General features: G+C 35.5%; 2 protein-coding genes across 4 annotated transcripts; one reads left to right on the forward strand and one right to left on the reverse strand.

Annotated features, from left to right (window-relative positions):
• Window positions 1-369: 369 nt before the first annotated feature.
• On the reverse strand, window positions 370-15845 carry si:ch211-171h4.5 (myelin-associated glycoprotein). Of its 3 annotated transcripts, XM_048202123.1 has the most exons (12): window positions 15812-15845; window positions 12126-12228; window positions 10054-10111; window positions 9788-9844; window positions 9274-9624; window positions 8980-9140; window positions 8751-8898; window positions 6526-6795; window positions 5057-5150; window positions 2353-2371; window positions 2070-2144; window positions 370-1363 (listed from the first exon to the last, which is right to left on the reverse strand). In XM_048202123.1, the coding sequence occupies exons 4-12, from the start codon at window positions 9831-9833 to the stop codon at window positions 1277-1279; spliced, it is 1251 nt and encodes a 416-aa protein (XP_048058080.1). In that variant the 5' UTR covers window positions 9834-9844; window positions 10054-10111; window positions 12126-12228; window positions 15812-15845; the 3' UTR covers window positions 370-1276. The 3 variants fall into 3 exon arrangements, with proteins under 3 accessions (XP_048058080.1, XP_048058083.1, XP_048058081.1); XM_048202126.1 differs by lacking the exon at window positions 15812-15845 and having other exon boundaries at window positions 10054-10120; window positions 12126-12214; XM_048202124.1 differs by lacking the exons at window positions 12126-12228; window positions 15812-15845 and having other exon boundaries at window positions 10054-11411.
• On the forward strand, window positions 11617-21118 carry LOC125275302 (C3a anaphylatoxin chemotactic receptor-like). The gene is made up of 3 exons (XM_048202127.1): window positions 11617-12428; window positions 18828-19380; window positions 19732-21118. The coding sequence occupies exons 2-3, from the start codon at window positions 18829-18831 to the stop codon at window positions 20242-20244; spliced, it is 1065 nt and encodes a 354-aa protein (XP_048058084.1). The 5' UTR covers window positions 11617-12428; window position 18828; the 3' UTR covers window positions 20245-21118.
• Window positions 21119-22613: the final 1495 nt, after the last annotated feature.

Below are 22613 nucleotides of genomic sequence, written 5' to 3' on the forward strand. Positions count from 1 at the left end.
TTTTCAGATTTTTCATTTTAATGACGTTATTCGTCACACAATGGACACAGAAACATTAACGATGTTTCAGCATGTCAGATAAGAGTGAATGTTTATCTGTTATCAGGATTTCTTCAGTAGGCTAATTTCACAATCATTTGAAAATTATTCAGAAAATATCATTCTCAAACTTATACTAAACATGGCCTAAACTTTCATATTTAAGTAGCCTATGTCCCGTGTTAGGAAAGTGTCTAAAATATATAATTTTCTAATTGGTTCACATGCATTATTTTACACACTGGTGATCAAAAGTTTGAAATAAGACTTCTTTAATGTTTTTGAAAGAGGAAAGCAGAATTTATTTGATTGAAAATACAGTCAAACAGCTGTTTTCTATGTGGATTTATTGTAAAATGTAATTTATTCCTCTGATCAAAGCTGAATTTTCAGCATCATTACTCCAGTTCTCAGAGCAATTTTAACATTCACAACATCAATAAAAATATTAAAGTTATTAAAAACAATCAACATGTAATAAGAAACACAACAAGAAAGTTGGAAGAACACATTTAGTTTGTAGATACTGCACTTTGCTTTTGCAATAGTGTTTTAGTTGTTTAAGGTCATCCAAAGGCAGAATGCAGTATCTACATTTTGGGGGTCAATGGTCACATCAGTGGTCATGGTTTTTATCTATAAAAAAATTCTTCCTAAGAAGGCATTACATGAATGCATTACCACTAATCTACCTGCAACATGTTTGACTGGCTGGGGTAAAAACTTTAAAGGCGTTTTTCTCAGTTTCAGTGTTTGCGTAGTTACTGCACTTTGCCTTTGTAGGGCAGAGTTTTGATAGTATCAGTTTTGATAAGTAGTTATTGTGCAAATTGTAGACAGTTGTACTTACTCTTTTGCACACCTGTGCCAAAATACATGCAATTAGCTTAAATGAGGAAATTCAAATCTGATGTGAACAAGAAACTAATTTTCTCAAGTCTCATTTGAGAATTGAGCCCAAGCAATTGAGAAAAAGTGTAATATCATTCAGGGGGGAAAAAAGTCTAACAGCCCCCAAACTTTTGAATGTGTATTTAAAATTAAACAAATTAACCTTCAAATTCAGATGATATCTGCTCGGTCATTTTGATTCGATTAATGATTTGGACTTTTCCCATTAAATTGTTTGCAAAAGCAGAGATACAAAACAAATAGTGCAGAAAACCACATGAGACAAGCCTCAGACAAGATTGGAACCTGCGTCTCCAACATGAACACCACAGCATTTTGTATCTAGCTAGCTTCTAGGCCATGGCTCAGAAATAGGCTTATGTTTACTGAAGTTTCTGTTTTCGTAGTCCTCTTCAGTTCCGCTGCCCCTCGTCTGCAGTAAAGAGAAGGATAGAGAAGTTTACTTACTATGAAACACTACATACAGTGTGTCATACACTGCATATTAAATTAATGTACACGAAATGCAGATATATTTTTTCAGATGAGAAAACTGCTGATTGCTGCTTAAACATTTTAGTCTTTCATACAAATTTGAAGGGAATAAAACACAAATTATGATATTTTGGTGTCTTCGTTATGGTTTGTAATGGAACTGATGATACAGCAGTTCATAAGAAATCTGGACAAATTTCTCCCCTCTATCTTGCATGTACACACTCCAAAGCAAAAGCTTTTGCACATCCCTCATGTCAGCACAGCATCTAGTGATCAGCCTATCAGTGTTTATTATGCTTGCACAACTCCTGTTTTCTGAGAAATATATCTAACTATATCCTGTCTCAGGAAATTGATAACCATATAACTAGTTGATTTAACGGTTGATTGAATTATGTCATCGGAAAAAGCCTCATAGTATCTAAGCACAACTTACATGGAATACAACTGCTGCTTTCCAGAGAAATAACAAATTAAACTGTTGCAGGAGGTCTTCAATGCATTTTTCAAAGTATACTTGCATGCCATTATTCACATAATTTCTGTGTGGTTTAACAAATTACCTTTTAATAACTAACATTTTTGGCAAGGAAGTAATTTCTACATATGAACAGAGCAAACATGCATATGAAAACACTGACCTGTATTACATTGTACACTGAGTCACTGGTCTTGCGAAGGGTGGCGTACGTCAAGGGTGGCATACTTTCGAACCCCTAATAGCACAAAAGACAAATGCAGTTTAAGGGTCTTTGAAAATGACAAATATTTTGAATCCAGTGAATTTCTTCCATTTCATCATTTTGACAATAAATCTTCCACTTTGTGCTTTGCAAATTTCCCTGAGAGCAAAGTTTGCTATATCATATTACTCTGTTTTTCTGCTCTGAATCTTGGGATGATTTATGATGGGGTCATACTTACTTGAAGTCTTTTTAACAGGCTGAAAGAGAAGAAATAATATAATTTAGTAACACTTTACAATAAGGTTTCTTTTTAGTTTTAGTTGTCATGAACTAACAATGAACACTGCAGCATTTATTAAAGGATTAGTTCACTTTGAAATGAAAATTACCCCAAAATTTACTCACCCTCAAGCCACCCTAGGTGTATATGACTCTGAAGGTGGTCTGGCAGAAGCTAGAGATTTTACTTCATAACTTGGATATTTTTCTTACACAAACTCTTTCTTGAGCTTCATACTCGTTGGTCCTGTTCACTGCCATTATAAAGCTTAGATGCGTCAGAATATTTATTAATATATCTCAGATTGTGTTCATCAGAAAGAAGAAAGTCATATTCACCTAGGATGGCTTGAGGGTGAATAAAGCTTGGAGTAATCTTCATTTTATAAAGTGAACTAATCTTTGTCAATAGTAATTTCAACATTTACTAATACATTTTTAAAATCCCAAGTTCACATTTGTTAAAGGCGCAATATGTAAAATGTTCTGTCCGCTAGAGGTCGCTAGAGGCCTATTCAAAACAAAGGCGTAGCTTGATGACGTCAAGTTTGGGTGCAGAATCTTGGGACATGTGGTCTTCACTTAACAGCCGGTGGAAAATAATCAGGATAGGACTCAGGCAGAAATCATGTTCATGGATGTGATTATTAACGTTACTGTAGTATGAAGCAGAGCAGGACCGAGTGTTGTTGGAGTTGAACGAGGTCGCTGGAGCGATTGTGCAACACACGCAGCGGAACTTTTATTATGACACAGTCGCCGGAGCTGCTTACGGCCGTGAGTATGAGGTAACGCAGCTCTGTTTATCATTTGACTGTGTTGAAAATTATGTTATAACGTTACTCTGTGCGTTCGCTCAGCGGCTGCTGTGAGACACTGTTGTGAGACACTACAGTAAGCTAGATCGATTTTAGATAATCATATTAAATGGATGGCTTGTTGGATGGCTTGTGTTGATAAATGGCATGCAATTAATTTTAAAACGTATTGTATGATGGAGAAAATGCTGTATTACTGTTACTAAAATTAAAGCTGCATCTGATTATGCTATGTTAGCTACTTCACAAAATAGTGTTTTTCTCTGAGGCATGGTAAAGCATGGTACTCGCAAAAAATCTAGAAAATTAGATTTAAACAATAAGACTTAACGTGTTGAGCTATATAACAATAATTACTTTTCTGTCTATAAATATATCCAAACAGTTGTTCCCTTGTCTATTAAAACATGTAATATATTAAAGCGTCTTTGGTGTTTCCATGGTTTCTACAAAATAAAACCGGAAACCGAGGGTAACGTGGGTATGACGCAATTGACAGGCGACTCCTCACACGTCCCAGAGCCTTGGTTAAAATTGCAATTTTCTCAAGATTTAAAAATAGTTGGAAACATTTGGGATATTGTAAGTACTTAAGCGAACAAAACATATAACACTGGCCTAGTGGTTTTTGGATATTTTACTGAAAAATTCCTACATATTGCACCTTTAATGGAAATTTTTATTTGGAAGTCAATAACAACAGGGACTGTGGAAAAGTACATAAAAACAATGTCAGCAAGAATACAAGCTATTATCAAGGCCAAAGGAGAAAAAAAAAAAAAAAAAAAAAAAAAAAAAAATATATATATATATATATATAATTTTTTGGTTATTTTCTGTGAATAAAGACTATTTAGTTGTTTCAGTTTGTTATTTGCCTAATAAATGACAATAAAAAAATTGTTTTAAACAAGTTTTTGACAGATTCCTCATTGTTAGCTAATGCATTTACTAATGTTGACAAATGTGACCTTAAAAGCATTACCGATATTTTGCATAATATATAGGCTATACAATTAAAACTCCAGTGATTAGAATTAAAATAGAAACACATGTCAACAATATTGCAATATTTTTGATTAATTTAGCTGTGACTGTCATTTAGGTGGTTTTAGAATCTGAATGTTACATAAAATATATGTATAATAAGAATTAAATGAAAAATGTGACTAAGTCAATAAACCTGGAGAAATGCCAAAGGGATCAAGCTAGCCTCTTTAGCCCCTGCTGGTGGATGCTATAACATATTACAGGTTAGGGCTGTAGAAGGGATACAGCTACGGCCAGATTGTCCTACTGGGCATGTGCACATCAATATTGCGTAATTTTTGTCACGCTGAACAACAATTAATTACTGTATTCGCATAACGGTAGGTTTGGGGTTGGGGTAGGTGTAAACGTTAATAAAACACAATCTGATAAGTAGCAAATTTAATTTATTGTTATTTTATGGTGAGATTTTGCATCGCGTTGCTGTATCCCTTCTAGCCACAACCCATATTACACAAAATCCATCTTTTTCTGTTGGTGGCCATTGAGAATTAGTTTTGTATTCTGAATAAATCCTTTTCCGAGTAACATATAAATCACAATAATTTCCAGGCGGGTCATGCGTTAGCAGAGATACTGCCATTCTACTGGATATAGATATATTATAGTCCTTTTTAAACCAGTCAAACCCTGACCAATTTTTTTGTCTCTATTAATGTCAGGATTAGGTCTGCCTGGACATTACATCTATCAGTGAAGTTGATCTTCTTGCACTGAATCATAATTAAAAACAGGCTGAACATCATGCTATGAATTTCAAAGTTCTTGGTGTTTGCAGTCTTTTTCAAAACCCACCTTTTGTATTTGAACAAATCCACTGCAGTAATGAGAATTAAGAAAAGAGTCAGAAGTCCACATACAATGTACAGTGCAATGGAGCACTGGCAACCTAAATCAGACAAAAACAGAAGAAAAATGGGTTTAGCTGGTTTTACGTCACTATATTATGACAACATCTTATTTACTCACATACCACTACAAGAACACCCAATGAGATACATAACTCAAGTTCACATAAAGCACATTACTTTCCACATTGCAGTTACACATGGTCTGAGAATGAACATTCTTAAGGTTAGCAAGTTTACACATCAACTAATTGCCTGCTGATATTCATACGAATGTATTTTGATGTGGTTTGGGTGTTGTTTCTGATTTAATTGCTTGTTTACACCGAGATCTGACCGTGTGTCCACTTATTGCCTCTATGCAGCCACATCAACACTGCCATTCACTGCAGTTCCATGAATCACCTTCATCATTAGTGAAGCATAGATGAAATCACTGTTCTAAAGTGATTATGGGTCAATGACACATAAAGATGTCCAAGATGATGAAAAGAAAGCATAAAGCAATCTCCTAGACATGTAAACAAGCAAACAAAATAGGTTTGATTTAAAGTCAAGGGGTAAGCAAGTAAAAAGCATATTTTCCTAACCCCTTAAATTGAATACATATTTGTACACATCGTAATCATATTTTCCTTTTACTTACTAGAATGCTCCAATGCTCATTATGGTTTGTCTAGTGTTTGATATTGAGTCAGTAATTTTTTTTCTTTAGCCTACAACAGCTCTTGCTTGCTAATAAAAAACCAGCTAACTACATTGAAGCTATTATATTATATTATTTAGCAAAATTTTGTATATATTGCTACAAAAAAGAAGACAGATAATGCACTTCAATCTGTTCAGGGACTCAAATAAATTGTGAATGATTGATTAAATGAACCAACCAGATGAATCAAATCACTAAAATGAATCAAACCTCCCAGAGCTTCTAGTGAGAAAAAGAATGGATATTTTAGCAAGCATATTTGATTATAACCTCAGGTCGCTCAGTTTAATCACATTACGCTGATGATATTTCTTAAAAAAGTAGCTTGTTTGCTTGCAAAAACCTGAGGTACTGAAAATAAATTGTTATATAAGTTAACTATATGTAGACCCTCTAGTTCGCACCTGCCTGTTCCAAGCGGGATGCGAGCTCAGGACCGTCCGCATGGGAGGTGGGCGCTCTAACAAGGCGTCTAACTAGCGTCAGTCGCTAATACACCTCTTGAGTTCAGGGGAGTGAGGTTTACACGCACAGCTCTTACTAGCCTACGTCTTTTACACTCAGCCCCCTAAACCTCACTCCCATCCGGGTCACGGCACCAGTGTAGCCCCTCTAGTTCACACCTGCCCGCTCCAAGCGGGACGCTAACCCAGGCCTACGTCTATTATATATATTAGTAAAGGTTCTGCTAACAGAAAGATATTTACTATTTACGTCCACAGCGACAGCCCTCGATTGGTCGGTCCCATGGTTGTTGTAGACCTTGCAGACATACAGACCCTGAACATTACTTCTGGCTGAAATTGTTAGAGTCTGTCCTTGATTCTGCAATTCTAGCTTCCCAGATCCACTGTCTTTGTACCACTCATAGCGCCTGACTTCAGGGTTGGCATCACTATGACAGCTCAGTATCACCACACTGCCTTCAGACACTGGACCCGATGGACTCACAAGGGCTATGGTGTTTTTGGGAGCATCTGAAAGAGAAGATTGACCTGTGTCCTTAAATTGTACATAATAGACAATTTATTTAAAAAAAAAGTCTGAGACCATATATATTTAAATCAACAGAATGTTTAGAATTTTGAATAAATAAACGCTGTGATGTCAACTGAATAATAATTATGATTCTGTACTACTTCTGTACTAAATTTTTGACACTGATCATGTGACTACTTTCTACACTCAGTTGTAGTTGTTCTTGCTTCCATTGAAGCTCAATATTTTCTTTGGATCATTCTCGAATAATGCTGAACATTATCATTATTGTCATCATCAGGATTTACGCAAACTTTATACAAACTCAAAAAGTAATAGAGGGACAAAATACATTCTGAAATTCGTTAATTTCTTAAATTAAACTTATTTAAATTGCTATTCTCATATTACAATTGTTAACTGAAAAAACTTGTGTACTTTTGGACACCACGTTAAAAAAAACACTCTGCATTTTAGTTTCACAAGTTCACATTTACATTTAATCAAATAGAGTAAAGGTTATGAGTATTTGACATGCTGTCTGAGAGGACGGCTCCGAGCTTGGAATTTGGCCCGAAACCAGAGCACCCCCCCCCCCCCATCCAAGGTTGGGATAGGAGTAGTTATAAGTGAGGAGATGGGGTGGTAGAGGGATGCTGGAAAACTATCATAGAACAGAGGTAAGTCTCCTGACTATATACCTCCTGAGGCTAATTCACCCTTTGCCAGGAGTTTGATTGACAGGCGATCTGACCAGTCATAATGCTGAATCCGAATAAAACAAACCAGAAAGTATAGTTAGTAGGATAACGTTGGTGGACTTGAACTTGAACTTTTGTGTATTGACGTCTTTCCGCAGTTGAAACAACATACCTTCTGGTGTTCATTTATGTTTATTTCGTGCAAAAACTATGAAGAAATGATCGGTTTACGTGTTGCTTGAAGTGAGGCGCTACAGCGATCTGTCACTACACATTAAAGAGGCACAAACGGTATTAAATGACAAAATTTCGGAAGTTAAGACTTTGTTTCATACCAAAAGTAACCTCCTGTCCTATCTCTCAGCACGTTGTCTTTTTCAGCGTTGTCACTCTTTGCTCCGTGATTTATTTTTCACTGCATGAAAACATGAAATTTGGCATGAGAGCGCCATGGCTTGTTGGACGTAGGGGGGTGGGTCTTTGCGAAGGGTCAATTGAGATGATTAACTGAATAAGCTCCTCATGTGTTAATTATCTGAACGTGCTCCTCCTGAACTTTGTTAATAAAACCTCATATGTGATGAACGCGGAAAGACGCCCCCCTTTGCGGCCAATACGCACTTTTGCCAAGTACGCCCATGAGCTCTGCGGCAGACTTCTACCTGTCAGTCAAAGCGCCATTACGTCATGAAAGTGTACTTCATTTTTTCATACATGTACGCATACAGTTGAACACACAGCATTTCAAAGTAGCTATAACGTTACTCCATTTGATAGCGTGCGTAAACGCAGGTGGTCGACATGTGCGCTCCAGAAAGTTTAATCTTTGTCCAATGTCTGTGCTTTTTTTCTCCAGAAGTTATGACCGATAAAAATGTCTTTGTATTCTTTTTAACTAAAGTTGCGTTATCTCATAATAACCCTCTCACACAAGTGCGGGCCAGTGTTGCCACCTTGTGAAACAACTGATTAGTACAAAACAAATTAAATGCGCATGTGCGACCTGCGTGTACAAAGTATGGGTGGTTAAAAAAAAATGGAGTGACAAGCGTCAAGAGTAGGCTTCGTTTACTATTCTGGTGATGAAATTTGCATCTCATGCATTGTAGGCGGATCCGTGTGTACGCGTGAAAACCAAAGTATATAGCTTACTTTGGTTTTTAGGGTTTCAGGACAGGTCCAATAATATTTGCTCATAAAAAAATTATTGCTTTTATACTTATAGTGATTGCTTTCATTTCTGTTTCACATACAAAGCACTCTGAGGAGAATGCTGGTCTCAACAGGTCTTTTGGCACCCTGGGAGTACAAAAGAGAGCAGGAGACTTTAAGGCGGTCATTTAGAGGCGTAGCATTGAACATCTGAGAGGAGACCAACAGTGTCTGTCCAAATTCATCCTCCTTAGGAAAAAAAAGGTTAAAGCATCAGGACACAGAACTGTAGTTTACAATCATCATGCTTTGCCTGGTGTTATATTTCACCTGTAGGGCTGGTGTGAGCTGTTCTCCTAGTTGTGGGTTCCAGTACATCAGAGGTTGTATTGAGGGACATGAGATCACAGTGGAACAGGTCAACGTCAACTTGGTGCCCTCTAGAACTTCCAGCACCTGAACATGTGGGTTCAGGATAGGCGGTGGAACGTCTTAGAATTAAGAAAAGAGTTAATACATCATACATTAAAAAAAAGAAAGAAAGAAAGAAAGAAAGAAAGGGGGAGGGAGGGGGGCATTTTGGCACAACATGCTGTTATTATTTAATAAAATAAGGTTTCCAACCTTTATGGACTGTGATGTTCACTCCATTCGTAAAAGTGTATATGAGAGGTTCAGGACCCTGAAGTCTGAAGAAATATATGTCACTGAATTCAGCGGGAAAGTTATGAAACACTGTGGTGCAATTTTTGTTTAAGATGTTGCCAATCACGTTTCCTTTTAGAAGAGAAAACTCCGAACTGAGAACATTTGCCCCAGTCGTGGTTGTTTTTCTCCACATTGCCTCAACAGACTTGTTTAGGGACTTTTTGAATGAGTTGGGAAACTCAAACTGACATGGAATTTGAACACAGAAACCACTTATCACATCTATCTTCTGAGGCATTTTAATTTCCCATGTGTTGCTGGCAGCACCTTCATACATAAACACACAAGGCATGTTCTACATTAGTTTAATACAGTACATAATGCCAATGTAGACCTGCTTTCGTCATAGACACTCATTCAGTAATTGTTCATGGATTAATCTAAAACTAATATTTCAAACCCAACAAATCAACAAAACCAAGTCTCTCACCTCTCAATATCCAGATTATGACAACGAATACTTTAGGTCCACTCATGTTGCAAAAATCTGGAAAAAAACATATGAGAAATTTCAGTCAAGTAAACAGATGTGGCTTTTTAGACTTTGTTTTATCCTTTTTGACTTTGTGTGTAGACATACATAGATTGTAAAGGAACACTTAACAACTTTAAATTATTAAATTAATACTGATTATTACTGATTTTTACTTTTTTTTTTTTTTTGGTTTGTAATCAAAAATAATCAGAGACTTTTACCTGATGCAGAGCTGTCAGACAGTCACTCGGCAACTAAACGGATTACTGGAAACTGGAACTGAAAACACTAGAGTTTCACCATTAGCTTACTAAAAAATTGCACTATTACAAAAAGATGGTGAAACAGGACATTTGTTCTTCCTTTTAGGGTAAAATAAGTTGTAAAAGGAATTTTATGCAAAATATACAGTGGTGTGTATTGAAATATGGTGCGTATTTATAATCATACCTGTATATTATCTTAAAGCTAATAATAAAAAAATAGCCCACTTTAACATACAAATCAATCAGCCTAACAACAAGACGAACACTTGAACAACATTTTAGTAATGTTTAAATTGAAGGCACCACAGGTGAATAACGTAAATATCGCCAGACTTCCTCAGCTGATTAATTACAGTACATTTATACAATCATTTTGTATGTTTTTCTGAATGTTTAAATAGGCAAACAATCTAAGTGCTAATTTGCATATAGGAACAAACATGTTAGTTTTGGATATCTCTATTTAATCACTCCATAAAAAGAAAATACAGTTGACAGTCAAAAAAAAGAGTCATTTTAAAAATAAATGTTATAGAACTCAGGTTTGAATAACACACAAACAAACTTTCAGAATACAGAAAGAGCTGGAAAGTGCTAATGAAGTGGAGATTTTAAGAAGATCGTTTTAAGAAAATGGACTTTTAATATCTACATAGAAATCTACATATATTGAGAAATCATGTGGGAAAATGCAGCATTATTTTTTTTTTTTTTTTTTGATACCTATACATTTACCTTACAAACATCTTGTAACTTTTTAATTTTATTTCCACTTTTTTCCATTATATTTTTTTATGTAATTTTATAGCGTGTAATTGTTTTAATTTGAAGACATTTACTTTAAACTCTACAGACTGCAAACTAATCCCCAAGCTTCACTGTAATAAAACAATTTCAACCAGTTGATAAAATATTGTATTAGTAGTCTTAACTGTCAGGTCATTATAGCTTAATTTGACATTTTGGTCATTTAAGTTATTATTATTATTTTTTTTAAGTTATTATCATAAATCAGTTCATTTGACCTTAAACCACATAACTTTCTATTATCACCCACATTATTATTATATGTCAAACCACAGATTTTGAATTTTGTTCCGTAATACTAAATCTCAACAGTAGGTGGCAGCACAGTGCAACATTTAGATACTGACGCTCCTTCAGATATGTAGGGTAATATCAATTTCTCATATCTCAGTTTAAATTAAATCACTTTCACCTAAAACAATCACTTATAGTTCACCCAAAAATGAAAATTCAGTCATCATTTACTCACCCTCACGTTGTTCTAAAACATGAATGTTGTACACGAGTTTCCTTGTTCTTTTGAGAAAAGAAGATATTTTGATGAATGTTGGTAACCAAACAGTTACTGGTCCCCAATGACTTCAATAGTACTTTTTCATGGTTACCAACATTCTTCAAAATATCTTTTGTGTTCAACAGAACAAAGAAACTCATACAGGTTTGGAACAACTTGAGGGTGAGTAAATGATGACAGAATTTTCATTTTTGTGTGAACTTTCACTTTAACAAGAAGAAGAAGAAGAAGAAATTTTTTCAATTACCTAATACTAGTGGCTCTAATGCCATAACAATCAAGTTAATTTTAGTGCATGGTATGCTAATAGTCTTAAGTATTAAATATAAACAGAAACAGAATTCATTTTCTGATATGTGGTTGGAAACAAAAAGCATGGGAATTTTTATCAGGATGTAGGCAAAAACACACAATAAAATAAGGAACATTGACAAAGGGAACAAGACATGGAAATTGTTGTTCACATACGCAAACATTGGTGTATGCTATAAGGAAACCACAAGATCTTGAATAGATAGCCTGCATGTGAGACATAGTACACACTTAGGTGTTATTAGTATAGTAGTAGTAGTAGTATCAGTATTAGTATTAGTGTTATTCTTTACTTTCAAAATTCAGAAAGGAATGGGATGATCTGATGTTCAGTCATGTGTCTTATCTAAAATGTGTGCTTTATAGACAATCAAGTAATTTACATATGCTTTACCTCTCACACAGGCACAATGGAGTAAACACACATATGTATTTAGGTTTCTGTGTTTGTTCATGTGTATGTCTCCTCCCTCTTCCTGCTCGTCTCTTTTTTGTCTCTAGAGAATGTGAAAAATGGGAGAAAGAGGTTCAGAGAGAGAGAGAGAGCAGTTGGAAGTGATGTCAATGAACCCTTTGCCTACACACTGAACATGACATCATAACACTTACACTCAGTCTCTGCTGGACACATTCACAATTTGATATATGCGGTTTCCTCAAAGACTGTGCTGAGTAGTTCAAACCTTCATTAAGACAGGTAAGAACACCCACAACAATTCATAACAATTCAAAGCTGTTTATAAATCTTTATGAATCGTTTTTTTTTTATGTATTTGTTATGATTTTTACTATCGTTTTCAGTTTGTGTGATAATTTTATTGCATTTTTTTGTATTTTATAATCATATATTACACATTTAATTAGATTTTTAATGAGAATTCTAACATGGTCCATCTGCATTTTTCTTAGTCATATATACTGTTTTCTGTTTTGAACCATAAAAGGAGAAACACAACTAACTCTGACGCAAGACAACAGGTTTATTTTTCAAGAAGTATAATTGGGTTTTTTGCCAGAACATATTTACTTTTAGTAAATGCTAAACGTAATGGGAATACTGCAATAAGATCTCGTGACCTCTCATGATTCAGCACAGTAGTTTAAAATATATAACTCCAGTTTTATATGCTGAAACCTCTTAGTTGCCAGACAACTCATATTTATCTTACTACATGGTGTAGCTCACAATACGAGCATGCACTTACACTTTGAACAGACTTATGATAAATTGCTCACTAAATGCATGCAATTAAGTGCAACACGTCATGATTGCAAGTTTTATGAAATGTTATCTGAGATGCTCTGGAGGGGGGAAACGAACTGAATGCTTGAATCAGGTGCATGAAGTTTATTTTTAATATATGTAAGAATCTATGCAGCTGTTGCCATTTAAAATCATTGATTTCGATTCCGCTTCTGTATTTTGTTGAAGGTGAAAGGTTCAGAGCCCCCCTCCACCCCTCTTTTTTTCCAGACAGATATTTTGAAACAGACACTGAGTAAGAGCTGGGTGGCTTCTGTCATGTGAGAGCCCAAACATTTATGTCAAGTTTAAACTGTATTTAAATCTAAATATATTTAAACAACATTTAAATATATTTTAATAACCACCCTATAAATACACAATGAAAATGTCTTGGGTGAATAAGAGAAAATACTTATATTTGTGTACCCATATTTACTCATGTAGTTCTTGGAAATTCTTTGAACATACATACTTCATTGACGCCGATTACTTTAAAACATTTAAATAAACCAACTTAATTTATTTAAGTTAACAAACTCAAAGATTAGTAGAAATTATAATAGAAATTACAAACTTGTTAATTACAGTTTATTTGAAATACCGAACGAACAAAGCTTTTGGTTATATGTTAGTTAGCAAAATACACAGGCATGTGCTGACGTAACTATCAAAGAGCCTATCGTTATTATATGTGCATAAATTGATCCATTCTCGACCTAACTGCAGGCACTACTCTTCACCACGATGGTAACCCTACAAAAATTCAACATAACAGAAACAAAATAACAGAGCATTAAACAATAACACATCTCCACTATATTAATCTTGTTCAAAAACTTTATTTCAACATTTATTCTCTTTACACTGTCTGTAAGGAGATCTAATAAATCTAATACCGCTAACTAACATTAGATTTTGAGTTCACATTAAAGTGTTGGTTCACCCAAAAATTATCCCATGATTTACTCACCCTCAAGACATCCTAGGTGTATATGACTATCTTCTTTCAGACAAACACAACCAGAGATATATTTAAAAATATCCTTAGTCCTCCAAGGTTTATAATGGTTGTGAATTGTTGTGGTTTTGTTTGAACTGCGCGAGGTATCTAAACTACAATACTTCATCCTGCGTCATCGCATCAGAGGATTACTCATTTGGCGCAAGCCGGCTTGCGCATTCTGCGTACGGTCGTCCGCCGGAAGTTAGTTATTTGAATTTATAAAGTTTTAAATATGGATATTTGTCTTACAAAATTGCATCACTTCGCTTCAGAAGACCTTTATTAACCCACTGGAGCTGTATGGATTACTTTTTTTATGAATCGATGCATTCTTTTTTACTTCAAAACGCAAGCATTCACAACCATTATAAAGCTCGGAGGACTAAGGATATTTTTAAATATATCTCTGATTGTGTTCGTCTGAAAGAAGATAGTGATATACACCTATACGGCTTGAGGGTGAGTAAATCATGGGATAATTTTCGTTTTTGGGTGAACTAACCCTTTAAAGGTAATAGAGAGGATTTTTTCGTCGACTGAGAATCCAAAGACTGTTACTGAGTTTTTGAAATGAGCGCATGCGTAAGAACAGCCCCCCTCCTTCACAGCTCATTTCAAAGAATGCCTCCCAAAACTCGTGCACGAGTATTGGAACACAAGTGTTTACCACCGGCATTCGCTGTGTTGTGTTAGTGGATTCATTATGTCGGACTCACCGCAGGTAACTCATAATCTGCAGTTGTTACTCCTGTCTCCTGACAAAAACATTGCATGCGGCGCCTGTGGAGTGTGGAAAGTTACTGGAGCGCGCAGCCGCGCACGTCTCTCACAAGGAACGTCACGGCAGTGATTGACAAGCCAGAGGGCCAATAGTTTACGCAATCATCGTTGGCTGATGTTTTTAAGGCCCTACCTCGTGCACAGATGATGTATATTAAAGCATTACTCCACTTTTAAATAAACTTTTGCTGATAATTTACTCACCCCTATGTCATCCAAGATGTCCATGTCTTTCTTTCTTCAGTCGAAAAGAAATTAAGGTTTTTGATGTAAACATTCTAGGATTTTTCTCCATATCATTCATTTCAATGGGCACCAAACGGTTGAAGGTCCAAATGGCAGTTTCATTGCAGCTTCAAAGGGCTTTAAACGACACCAGACGATGAATAAGGGTCTTATCTAGCGAAACGATTGGTCATTTAAAAAATAAATAAAACAGTTTAATTTTTATAAGCACAAATGCTGGCCTTGCTCTTTTCTCCGATGCGCATTCGTGACATCACGTAATACGCAATTACGTTGAAAAGGTCACTGTTGATGTAGGCGGAAATATCGAGTCAGTGTTTACATTACAAATGTGCGGAAGGAGGATCGTATACACATATTCAAATGTCTTTGTGTCAGTTTATTGTTTAACCCTTTGAGCGGTACGTTCCCACATATGGGATGTTTATTTCTGTGCCCCTGGCCGTACGGTTCCACATATGGGATTTAGAATGTTCAGCGACGTCACATAACTGCTAGATTCAAACTGTGCTTTCGCGCTCTGGCTGCGAGACGGACGCGCGCTCTCTTGTCATCACAGCTATGCAGTGTTTTCAGCCACATAATGTTTCTTTTAAGGTTTCAGACATTTAAATACGCATAAGCACCATTAAACAATACATTTGGAGTTTATAAAATAAACACTGATGTCAGACGTCAGTGGAAGCATCAATAAACAGTGAATTCAAATATAATTTGCCGACATTTATTCATATCAGACACACATAATGGGTCTAAGTAACTATAAAGTTTACTCTCTTATTCTTCCAGTTCACCAGCCACTTACTTGCATATATTTCAGGAGAAACTGATGTATTCACCTTCACCTGCTGTAAATCAGACTGACAGAACTCTGAACTGCAGTGCAAACTAAGATGGCGGCGCCCATCTCGCATTATAGATCAAGATAAAGATCATTTATAAAGGTTTTTAAACGACAAAACACACTCACTCACACATATTTGAGAATCGGAATATCATATAGTTGAAGACATGTAAGCAAGTTTGCGAATATTTTAAATAAAAAAGGAAAAACAAAATAATAGTGATCCATCTCTCATACAGTGTTATTGTGGCTACGTTCAGCGCTTGTGACGCGCACGCGTCGCCATGGAAACAATAAGGGCAAACGTTCTAAAATAAGGGTCGCCTTAAAAAAAACTCACTCTGGCGGTCAGTTAGAATATTTTAAACTCAAGGTGTGTGCGTATCCTGGGTGTTTTAATATTAGAAAGCCTAAAAGAAAATTTTTGTCAGGACAGAAATTTGTGACTTTTCAGAAATTTCCTATACACAATCCTGAGCGAATGAAACTGGTTGATACGCCTACGTCAACCGTGACCTTTTCAACGTAATTGCGTATTACGTGACGTCACGAACGCGCATCGGAGAAAAGAGCAAAGCCAGCATTTGTGCTTATAAAACTTAAACTTTAAAAAAAAAAAATTTTTTTAAATGACCGATCGTTTCGCTAGATAAGACCCTTATTCATCGTCTGGTATCGTCTGGTGTCGTTTAAAGCCCTTTGAAGCTGCACTGAAGCTGCCATTTGGACCTTCAACCATTTGGTGCCCATTGAAATGAATGATATGGAGAAAAATCCTAGAATGTTTACATCAAAAACCTTAATTTCTTTTCGACTGAAGAAAGAAAGACATGGACATCTTGGATGACATAGGGGTGAGTAAATTATCAGCAAAAGTTTATTTAAAAGTGAACTAATCCTTTAATAGTATTTACTTTCAGTGTACCTAATAAATAGTATTTTATCAGTTAGTAAAGACAGTTTCAAGTAATATTGCAAAAATGTATAAAACAAAACATTGTATTTAGCACCTTTAAGTACAATGAACTTTCAGTAGTATTTGAGTGAAACAAACTCATTTAATTTAATTAGTTTAAACTGTTTGGTTTGGTCAGTGTAACTGGGAACAGTGATTTGCTAAATATTCAAATGTCCAGTTTTCTTGATGTGATTAGAATGTCATTTAAAAGGTTACAATAATTCTAATACAACATTCTCCTAGCTTTATTTTAACTTACAATATTATAACATTCATTAAACGTTTATTTTACATTCCAAGACAGTTAAAAGTCAGCATATATACATACAGGTACAAAAATAATGATGTTCCGAAAATATTGTTTTAAGGGCATTTTTGTCAACATTATGAGAGCATTCATCAAGTTCAAATAACATCATAAGGACAGTCTGAAAATGTTGTTTTTAGAATATTTTCTCTCAACATAATGAGAATGCATATCGAATATTAAAGGGATAGTTCACCCAAAAATGAAAATTCTGTCATCATTTACACAACCTCAAGTAGTTCCAAACCTGTATAAATAAGGTCTCATTTGTTAATATTAGTTAATTTATTAACTAACATGAGAAATACATTTGTTACAGTATTTATTAATCTTTGTTAATGTTAGTTAATAAAAAACACCGCTGTTCATTGTTTGTTCATGTTATTTCATAGTGCATTATATGGTGGCCGAGAGAGCTCAACACACTGCAACTGCAGAAAACACAAACAAATAGAAAAAACACCAGAACAAGAAATTAAAAAAACACCAGAAAAATGAGAAAACATCTTCACCAGTTTGACAACACATCCTGCAAATACTCACAACGCAACCAAATACAGAAATGCACTGCACCTAAATACAGAAATGGGCTGCAAATATTCACAACACACCCAAACACAGAAAAGTGCTGCAGAAAGCACAGACCACAATGGAGATGTGTCAAGGCGAGCCAACAAGTGATGAACCTGGCTGGGATATGCTTATTGTTCAATGTCTACCAGTTAGCGGTGTTGTTGATGAGTTTTTGTTTATTTTAACATCCCAAACATACGTGTTTTGTAAGTATTTGCAGCATGTTTCTGTATTTGGGTGCGTTGTAAACTTTTGCAGCATGTTTCTATATTTGGTTGCGTTGTGAATATTTGCAGCGCATTTCTGTATATGGGTGCGATGTGAACTTTTGCAGCCTGTTTCTGTATTTAGTTGCAGTGCATTTCTGTATTTGGGTGCGTTCTGAGTATTTGCAGCACGTGATGTCAAACTGATGAAGATGTTTTCTTAATTTTCTGGTGTTTTTTTAATTTCTTGTGTTTTCTTCAGTTGCAGTGCGCTGAGCTCTCTCTGCCACCGTAGCATTAACTAATGTTATCAAATACAACATTTGATTTTAATAATGTATTAGTGAAGGCTGAAATTGACATTAAGATTAATAATGTAAAAAGTATTGTTCATAGTTCATGTTAACTAATGAAACCTTATTATACCATTGTTATCTTTTTTCTTCTTCTGCTGAACACAAAAGAAGATATTCTGAAGAATTCCGGTAACTAAACAGCCCCATTGACTTCCATAGTATTTTTTTGTTCCATACAATGGAAGTCAATGGGGCCCATCAACTGTCTGGTCTGGTTACCGATATTCTACATATCTTCTTTTGTGTTCATCAGATGAAAGAAATTCATACAGGTTTGGAACAACTTGAGGGTGAGTAAATGATTGCAGAATTTTAATTTTTGGGTGAACTATCCCTTTAATAATGTTATAAGAATGTTCTAATAATGTTATTTATCTTAACAGTTACATAACTTATACAAAACGTTAATGAAAATTAAATGTAATATTCCCTGTTGGCTGGATTAAAGCTTATTATTAACATATTACCTCTACATGCATTCTGGAAATGGAACCAGTGACTATGGCATTGCTGCTAATCATTCAATCAATCAATCTATCAATCTATCTATACACACAAACTTTTATTTTTCTCACAGAATGGCCTTCAATACAACTCTTCTTATGCGCTCTCAGTCGGACGTCTCAACCCACTATGAGAAAACTACTGTGGATATTGATGCCATTATGGATAATATTACCATTATCCTCTACACCATTACCATTGTCTTTGGCATAACCGGGAACTCTGTGGTGATCTGGATGGCTGGTATCCGTCTGAAGCCCAACGTCACTAACATTTGGTTGGTCAATCTGGCTGTAGCTGACCTGATCTTCTGCCTGACGCGAGTCACTTCACTCATCAAAAAACTTTTCTATGACCACTGGCCTTTTGGGGTCTTTCTCTGCAAGTTCAATGGCTTCTTCAAGTACGCCAACATGTTCTGCAGTGTTTTTCTTCTGGCTGTCATCAGTGTGGATCGAGCACTCTGCGTCTGGTGCCCACTGTTCACCAGGAAACGACGGACGTTATGTGCCGCTCGTGTGGTCAGTGTGGGAGTTTGGATTTTGGCCGTGATCTTTAGTTCACCATACTTTGTGTACCGCCAGGTCTACCTTGGTGACAACAACTTGAGCAAGTGCTCACTGGAGGTCAGAACAACTTCTGTGTGAATCTCTAAATTGTTTCCAATTATCATCTCTAAACTACATATTTTGAATAATAAAAAAGTCACTTTCTAAGCAGACAAAATAGGTAAAAATATGAGGCTTAAAGAAATAATTCACCCAAAAATATAAATTCTGTCATATTTAATCACCATCATTCCAGGAACGTTTGACTTTATGTATTAATTTTGTTTCCGTATGACTTTGTTTCACATCTGAACACTTTGGGATGAGTAAATAATGGCTTGTGGTGAACTAACCCTTTAAATATGTACTTCTTTTTAGCATAGTAAATGAGGATTAATTTATCAACATTCTGATTAATACTTTGTGCAGGTGAAAGAAGCATCAAAAGGTGACAACACAGCAAAGAATGCCTTGTACAGCATCCGCTTCTTGTGTGGATTCCTGTTGCCTTTCCTGGTCATCCTGTGCTGTTACATTCTAGCTGCTGCTGGGATACGCAGAACAAGGTTTTCTGGCAAATCAAGGCCTCTCCGGATTCTCGCTGCACTGGTCTGTGCCTTTTTTTTTTGCTGGGGACCCTACCACTGCCTACTGCTCGCCAAGATGGTGGACAAGAAGAGCCATGTAGTCAAAGTGGGTCTGCCCATTGCTAAGGGCTTTGCGTATTTCAACAGCTGCGTGAACCCGCTGCTGTACTTCTGCATGGGACTGAATATTAGGCAAAGCTTCAGACAAAGCCTATCAGGTATTTATCGCAGAGCATTTATGGAAGAAGGCCACACTGTGCAGTCCCAGGAAGGCACTGCTGAAGAAAGCTGTAATTCCATTCCAAAGTCTACAGGGTTCGTTCGAGATAGACATAAGGGCATTAGTAAAGTTTAAAAGAATTTTATTGTAATGTTACATTTGTTTTTTTTAGCATTGGTAGTCTAACTGATTGAATCAAAATGTGACACTGGACCACAAAACCAGTCATAAGGGTACATTTTAAAGCTGAATAAATTGATGTATGGTTTGTTAGGATAGGACTATATTTGGCCAAGATACAACTATTTGAAAATCTGGGTGCAAAAAAATCTAAATACTGAGAAAATCGCCTTTAAAGTTGTCCAAATGAAGTCTAAGCAATACATATCCACTCACAAAAATAATTTTTTGATATATTTACAGTGGGAAATTTGCAAAAAAAAATCTGATCTTTACTTATATCCACAAATAGCACAGACCACAATTAGGATATATATGTCCTAATGATTTTTGGCATAAAAGAAAAATCAATCATTTTGACCCATATGTATTGTTGGCAATTGCTACAATTATACCTGTGCAACTTATGACTGTTTTGTGGTCCAGGATGACAAATGTGAAAAATCAAGATTTTTTTTTTTTTGCTGACAATTATGCTCCATGATATTGTAAAATAATCTTTAGAATTTTATAAGAGAGAAAAAAAAAATCAGTAAGAGTAAAATCAATCATGTATATATGAAGTGTGATCTTGATAACTAGCTTTCATAATTTAATACTTTTGTAGGGAAATGCTTTTGTACATGATAAACTGTTTACATTTAGAAACAGTGTTTCACAAATCTGCTTCTGTGACCTCTTAGTGTTAACACGTAAGCCACTGTTTAGCAGATAATATATTTCCTCGCTCTAAAGCCTATGAATTGTGGTCAGGTTTCCTGAGAAAATCTCTTGATTTAGTGTTCGTGAAGTTCACTTCTGCCTTATGTATAAAAGTGCAAGAAACATAGACTTGTGTTCCTCTTTTCTGATCAAGACATCCTACTTACTTCAATGAATGAAATTTGATCATTCTATTTAACAATATTATGCTGCATGATTTATCCATTGTTGATTGTTTCTTAGGCATTAACTAATTTGTTAAATCTAAATGCAGCAAAACCACATTATCTTTTTGATATTCAAACCAACACAAATGAAGCGCTTCTCTTCACCTGTTGTGTTAATAAGCAGGCTCAAGGCTAATTTAACTCTTTTTTTGCAGCTTGCTAGCCTAATTTTGGAAGGAAGCAAATGACGTTTGTATCATTTCAATATATCCATTCTGATTAGTCAGTTTAGAAATGATCGCATTTTGTGCAAAACGTGCATTTGTAAAACTTTCCTACCACAGAAAAAAATCTTTTACATTATATGCATTTGAATTATTCACATTAGTAGATCAATTGAATAAAACAATTCTAATTTTATTTGTTAGCTTCGTTTAAAGGTTCAGTGTCTAATATTTAGACTACTGACAGAAATGCAATATAATATACATAACTATGTTTTTAGTGGTGTATAAAGACCTCACATAATGAACCATAATGTTTTTATTACCTTAGAATGAGCCATTTCTATCTACATACACCTCGGGTCCCCTTACATCAAAGTCGCTATTTTGCGCCGCCATGTTTCTACAGTAGCCATAAACGGACAAATTGCTCATTGCTTGACTGGCTACTAAAATGTGCACAGCTTAGCCTCCCTATATTATCTTCTCCGATATAGACCCACATTATCATGATTTTTGAAAACAGTGATGTCATGCACATGCGTATTACTATCCACAAGTTTCCTACGCCCCATGAGACCTTGCGTCAAAAGTGGGAGCGTCTTCCGGTTTGAAGTAAACAAGCGGGACATGATACACTCATTCATTCAACTGTTGACAGTCATTCAAGATTTAGCGATCGAAACTCGCTGAAGTTTGGCCTTTACTTAAAGATTTAAGATTCCAGCATCAATATTTGAACAATGCGTTTTACAATAAAAACTGTTACAGTAACAGTAATTTGTCAGGAGTGCACATCAATCATGCTGAATCAAACTGATATTTATATTCACATAAAAAGTGAACACATACCTATTCAGTTGCGTCTGCTTCCATTTATTTACGATCACAAGAATGGACAAAACAACTCCAATAGGCTTTTTAAATACAAAAGCTTAAACATTTATAAGTATATTGATAAAATATCATTTGTTTACATCACTTTTCTGAGCATTTCTATTAATTTTCCTCGTAGTTATGCGATGATTGCAATCCAAGGTTTGAGCGATCTCTCCTGTCTCAATACAGTCTGTTATCCTTTCGGTTAAAGGGTTAGTTCACCCAAAAATGAAAATTCTGTCATTTATTACTCACCCTCAATATTCAGAACACAAATTAAGATATTTTAGTTGAAATCTGATGGCTCCACGAGGCCTTCATAGGGAGCAATGGACACTTCCTCTCACAAGAT

This window comes from Megalobrama amblycephala, linkage group LG9, assembly GCF_018812025.1.
Source record: "Megalobrama amblycephala isolate DHTTF-2021 linkage group LG9, ASM1881202v1, whole genome shotgun sequence".
Taxonomy (NCBI): domain Eukaryota; kingdom Metazoa; phylum Chordata; class Actinopteri; order Cypriniformes; family Xenocyprididae; genus Megalobrama; species Megalobrama amblycephala.

Excerpts from the sequence above, each read along its gene's own strand:
- si:ch211-171h4.5 (XM_048202123.1), bottom strand. The coding sequence starts at position 9,833 with ATGAGTGGACCTAAAGTATTCGTTGTCATAATCTGGATATTGAGAG. Across the intron at positions 9,625-9,787 it reads CATAATCTGGATATTGAGAG|GTGCTGCCAGCAACACATGG; the intron begins GTGAGAGACTTG and ends TTATGTATGAAG. Across the intron at positions 5,151-6,525 it reads TGTCGCTGTGGACGTAAATA|GTTGCCAGTGCTCCATTGCA; the intron begins GTAAATATCTTT and ends TGTCTGATTTAG.
- LOC125275302 (XM_048202127.1), top strand. The coding sequence starts at position 18,829 with ATGGCCTTCAATACAACTCTTCTTATGCGCTCTCAGTCGGACGTCTCA. Across the intron at positions 19,381-19,731 it reads TGAGCAAGTGCTCACTGGAG|GTGAAAGAAGCATCAAAAGG; the intron begins GTCAGAACAACT and ends TACTTTGTGCAG.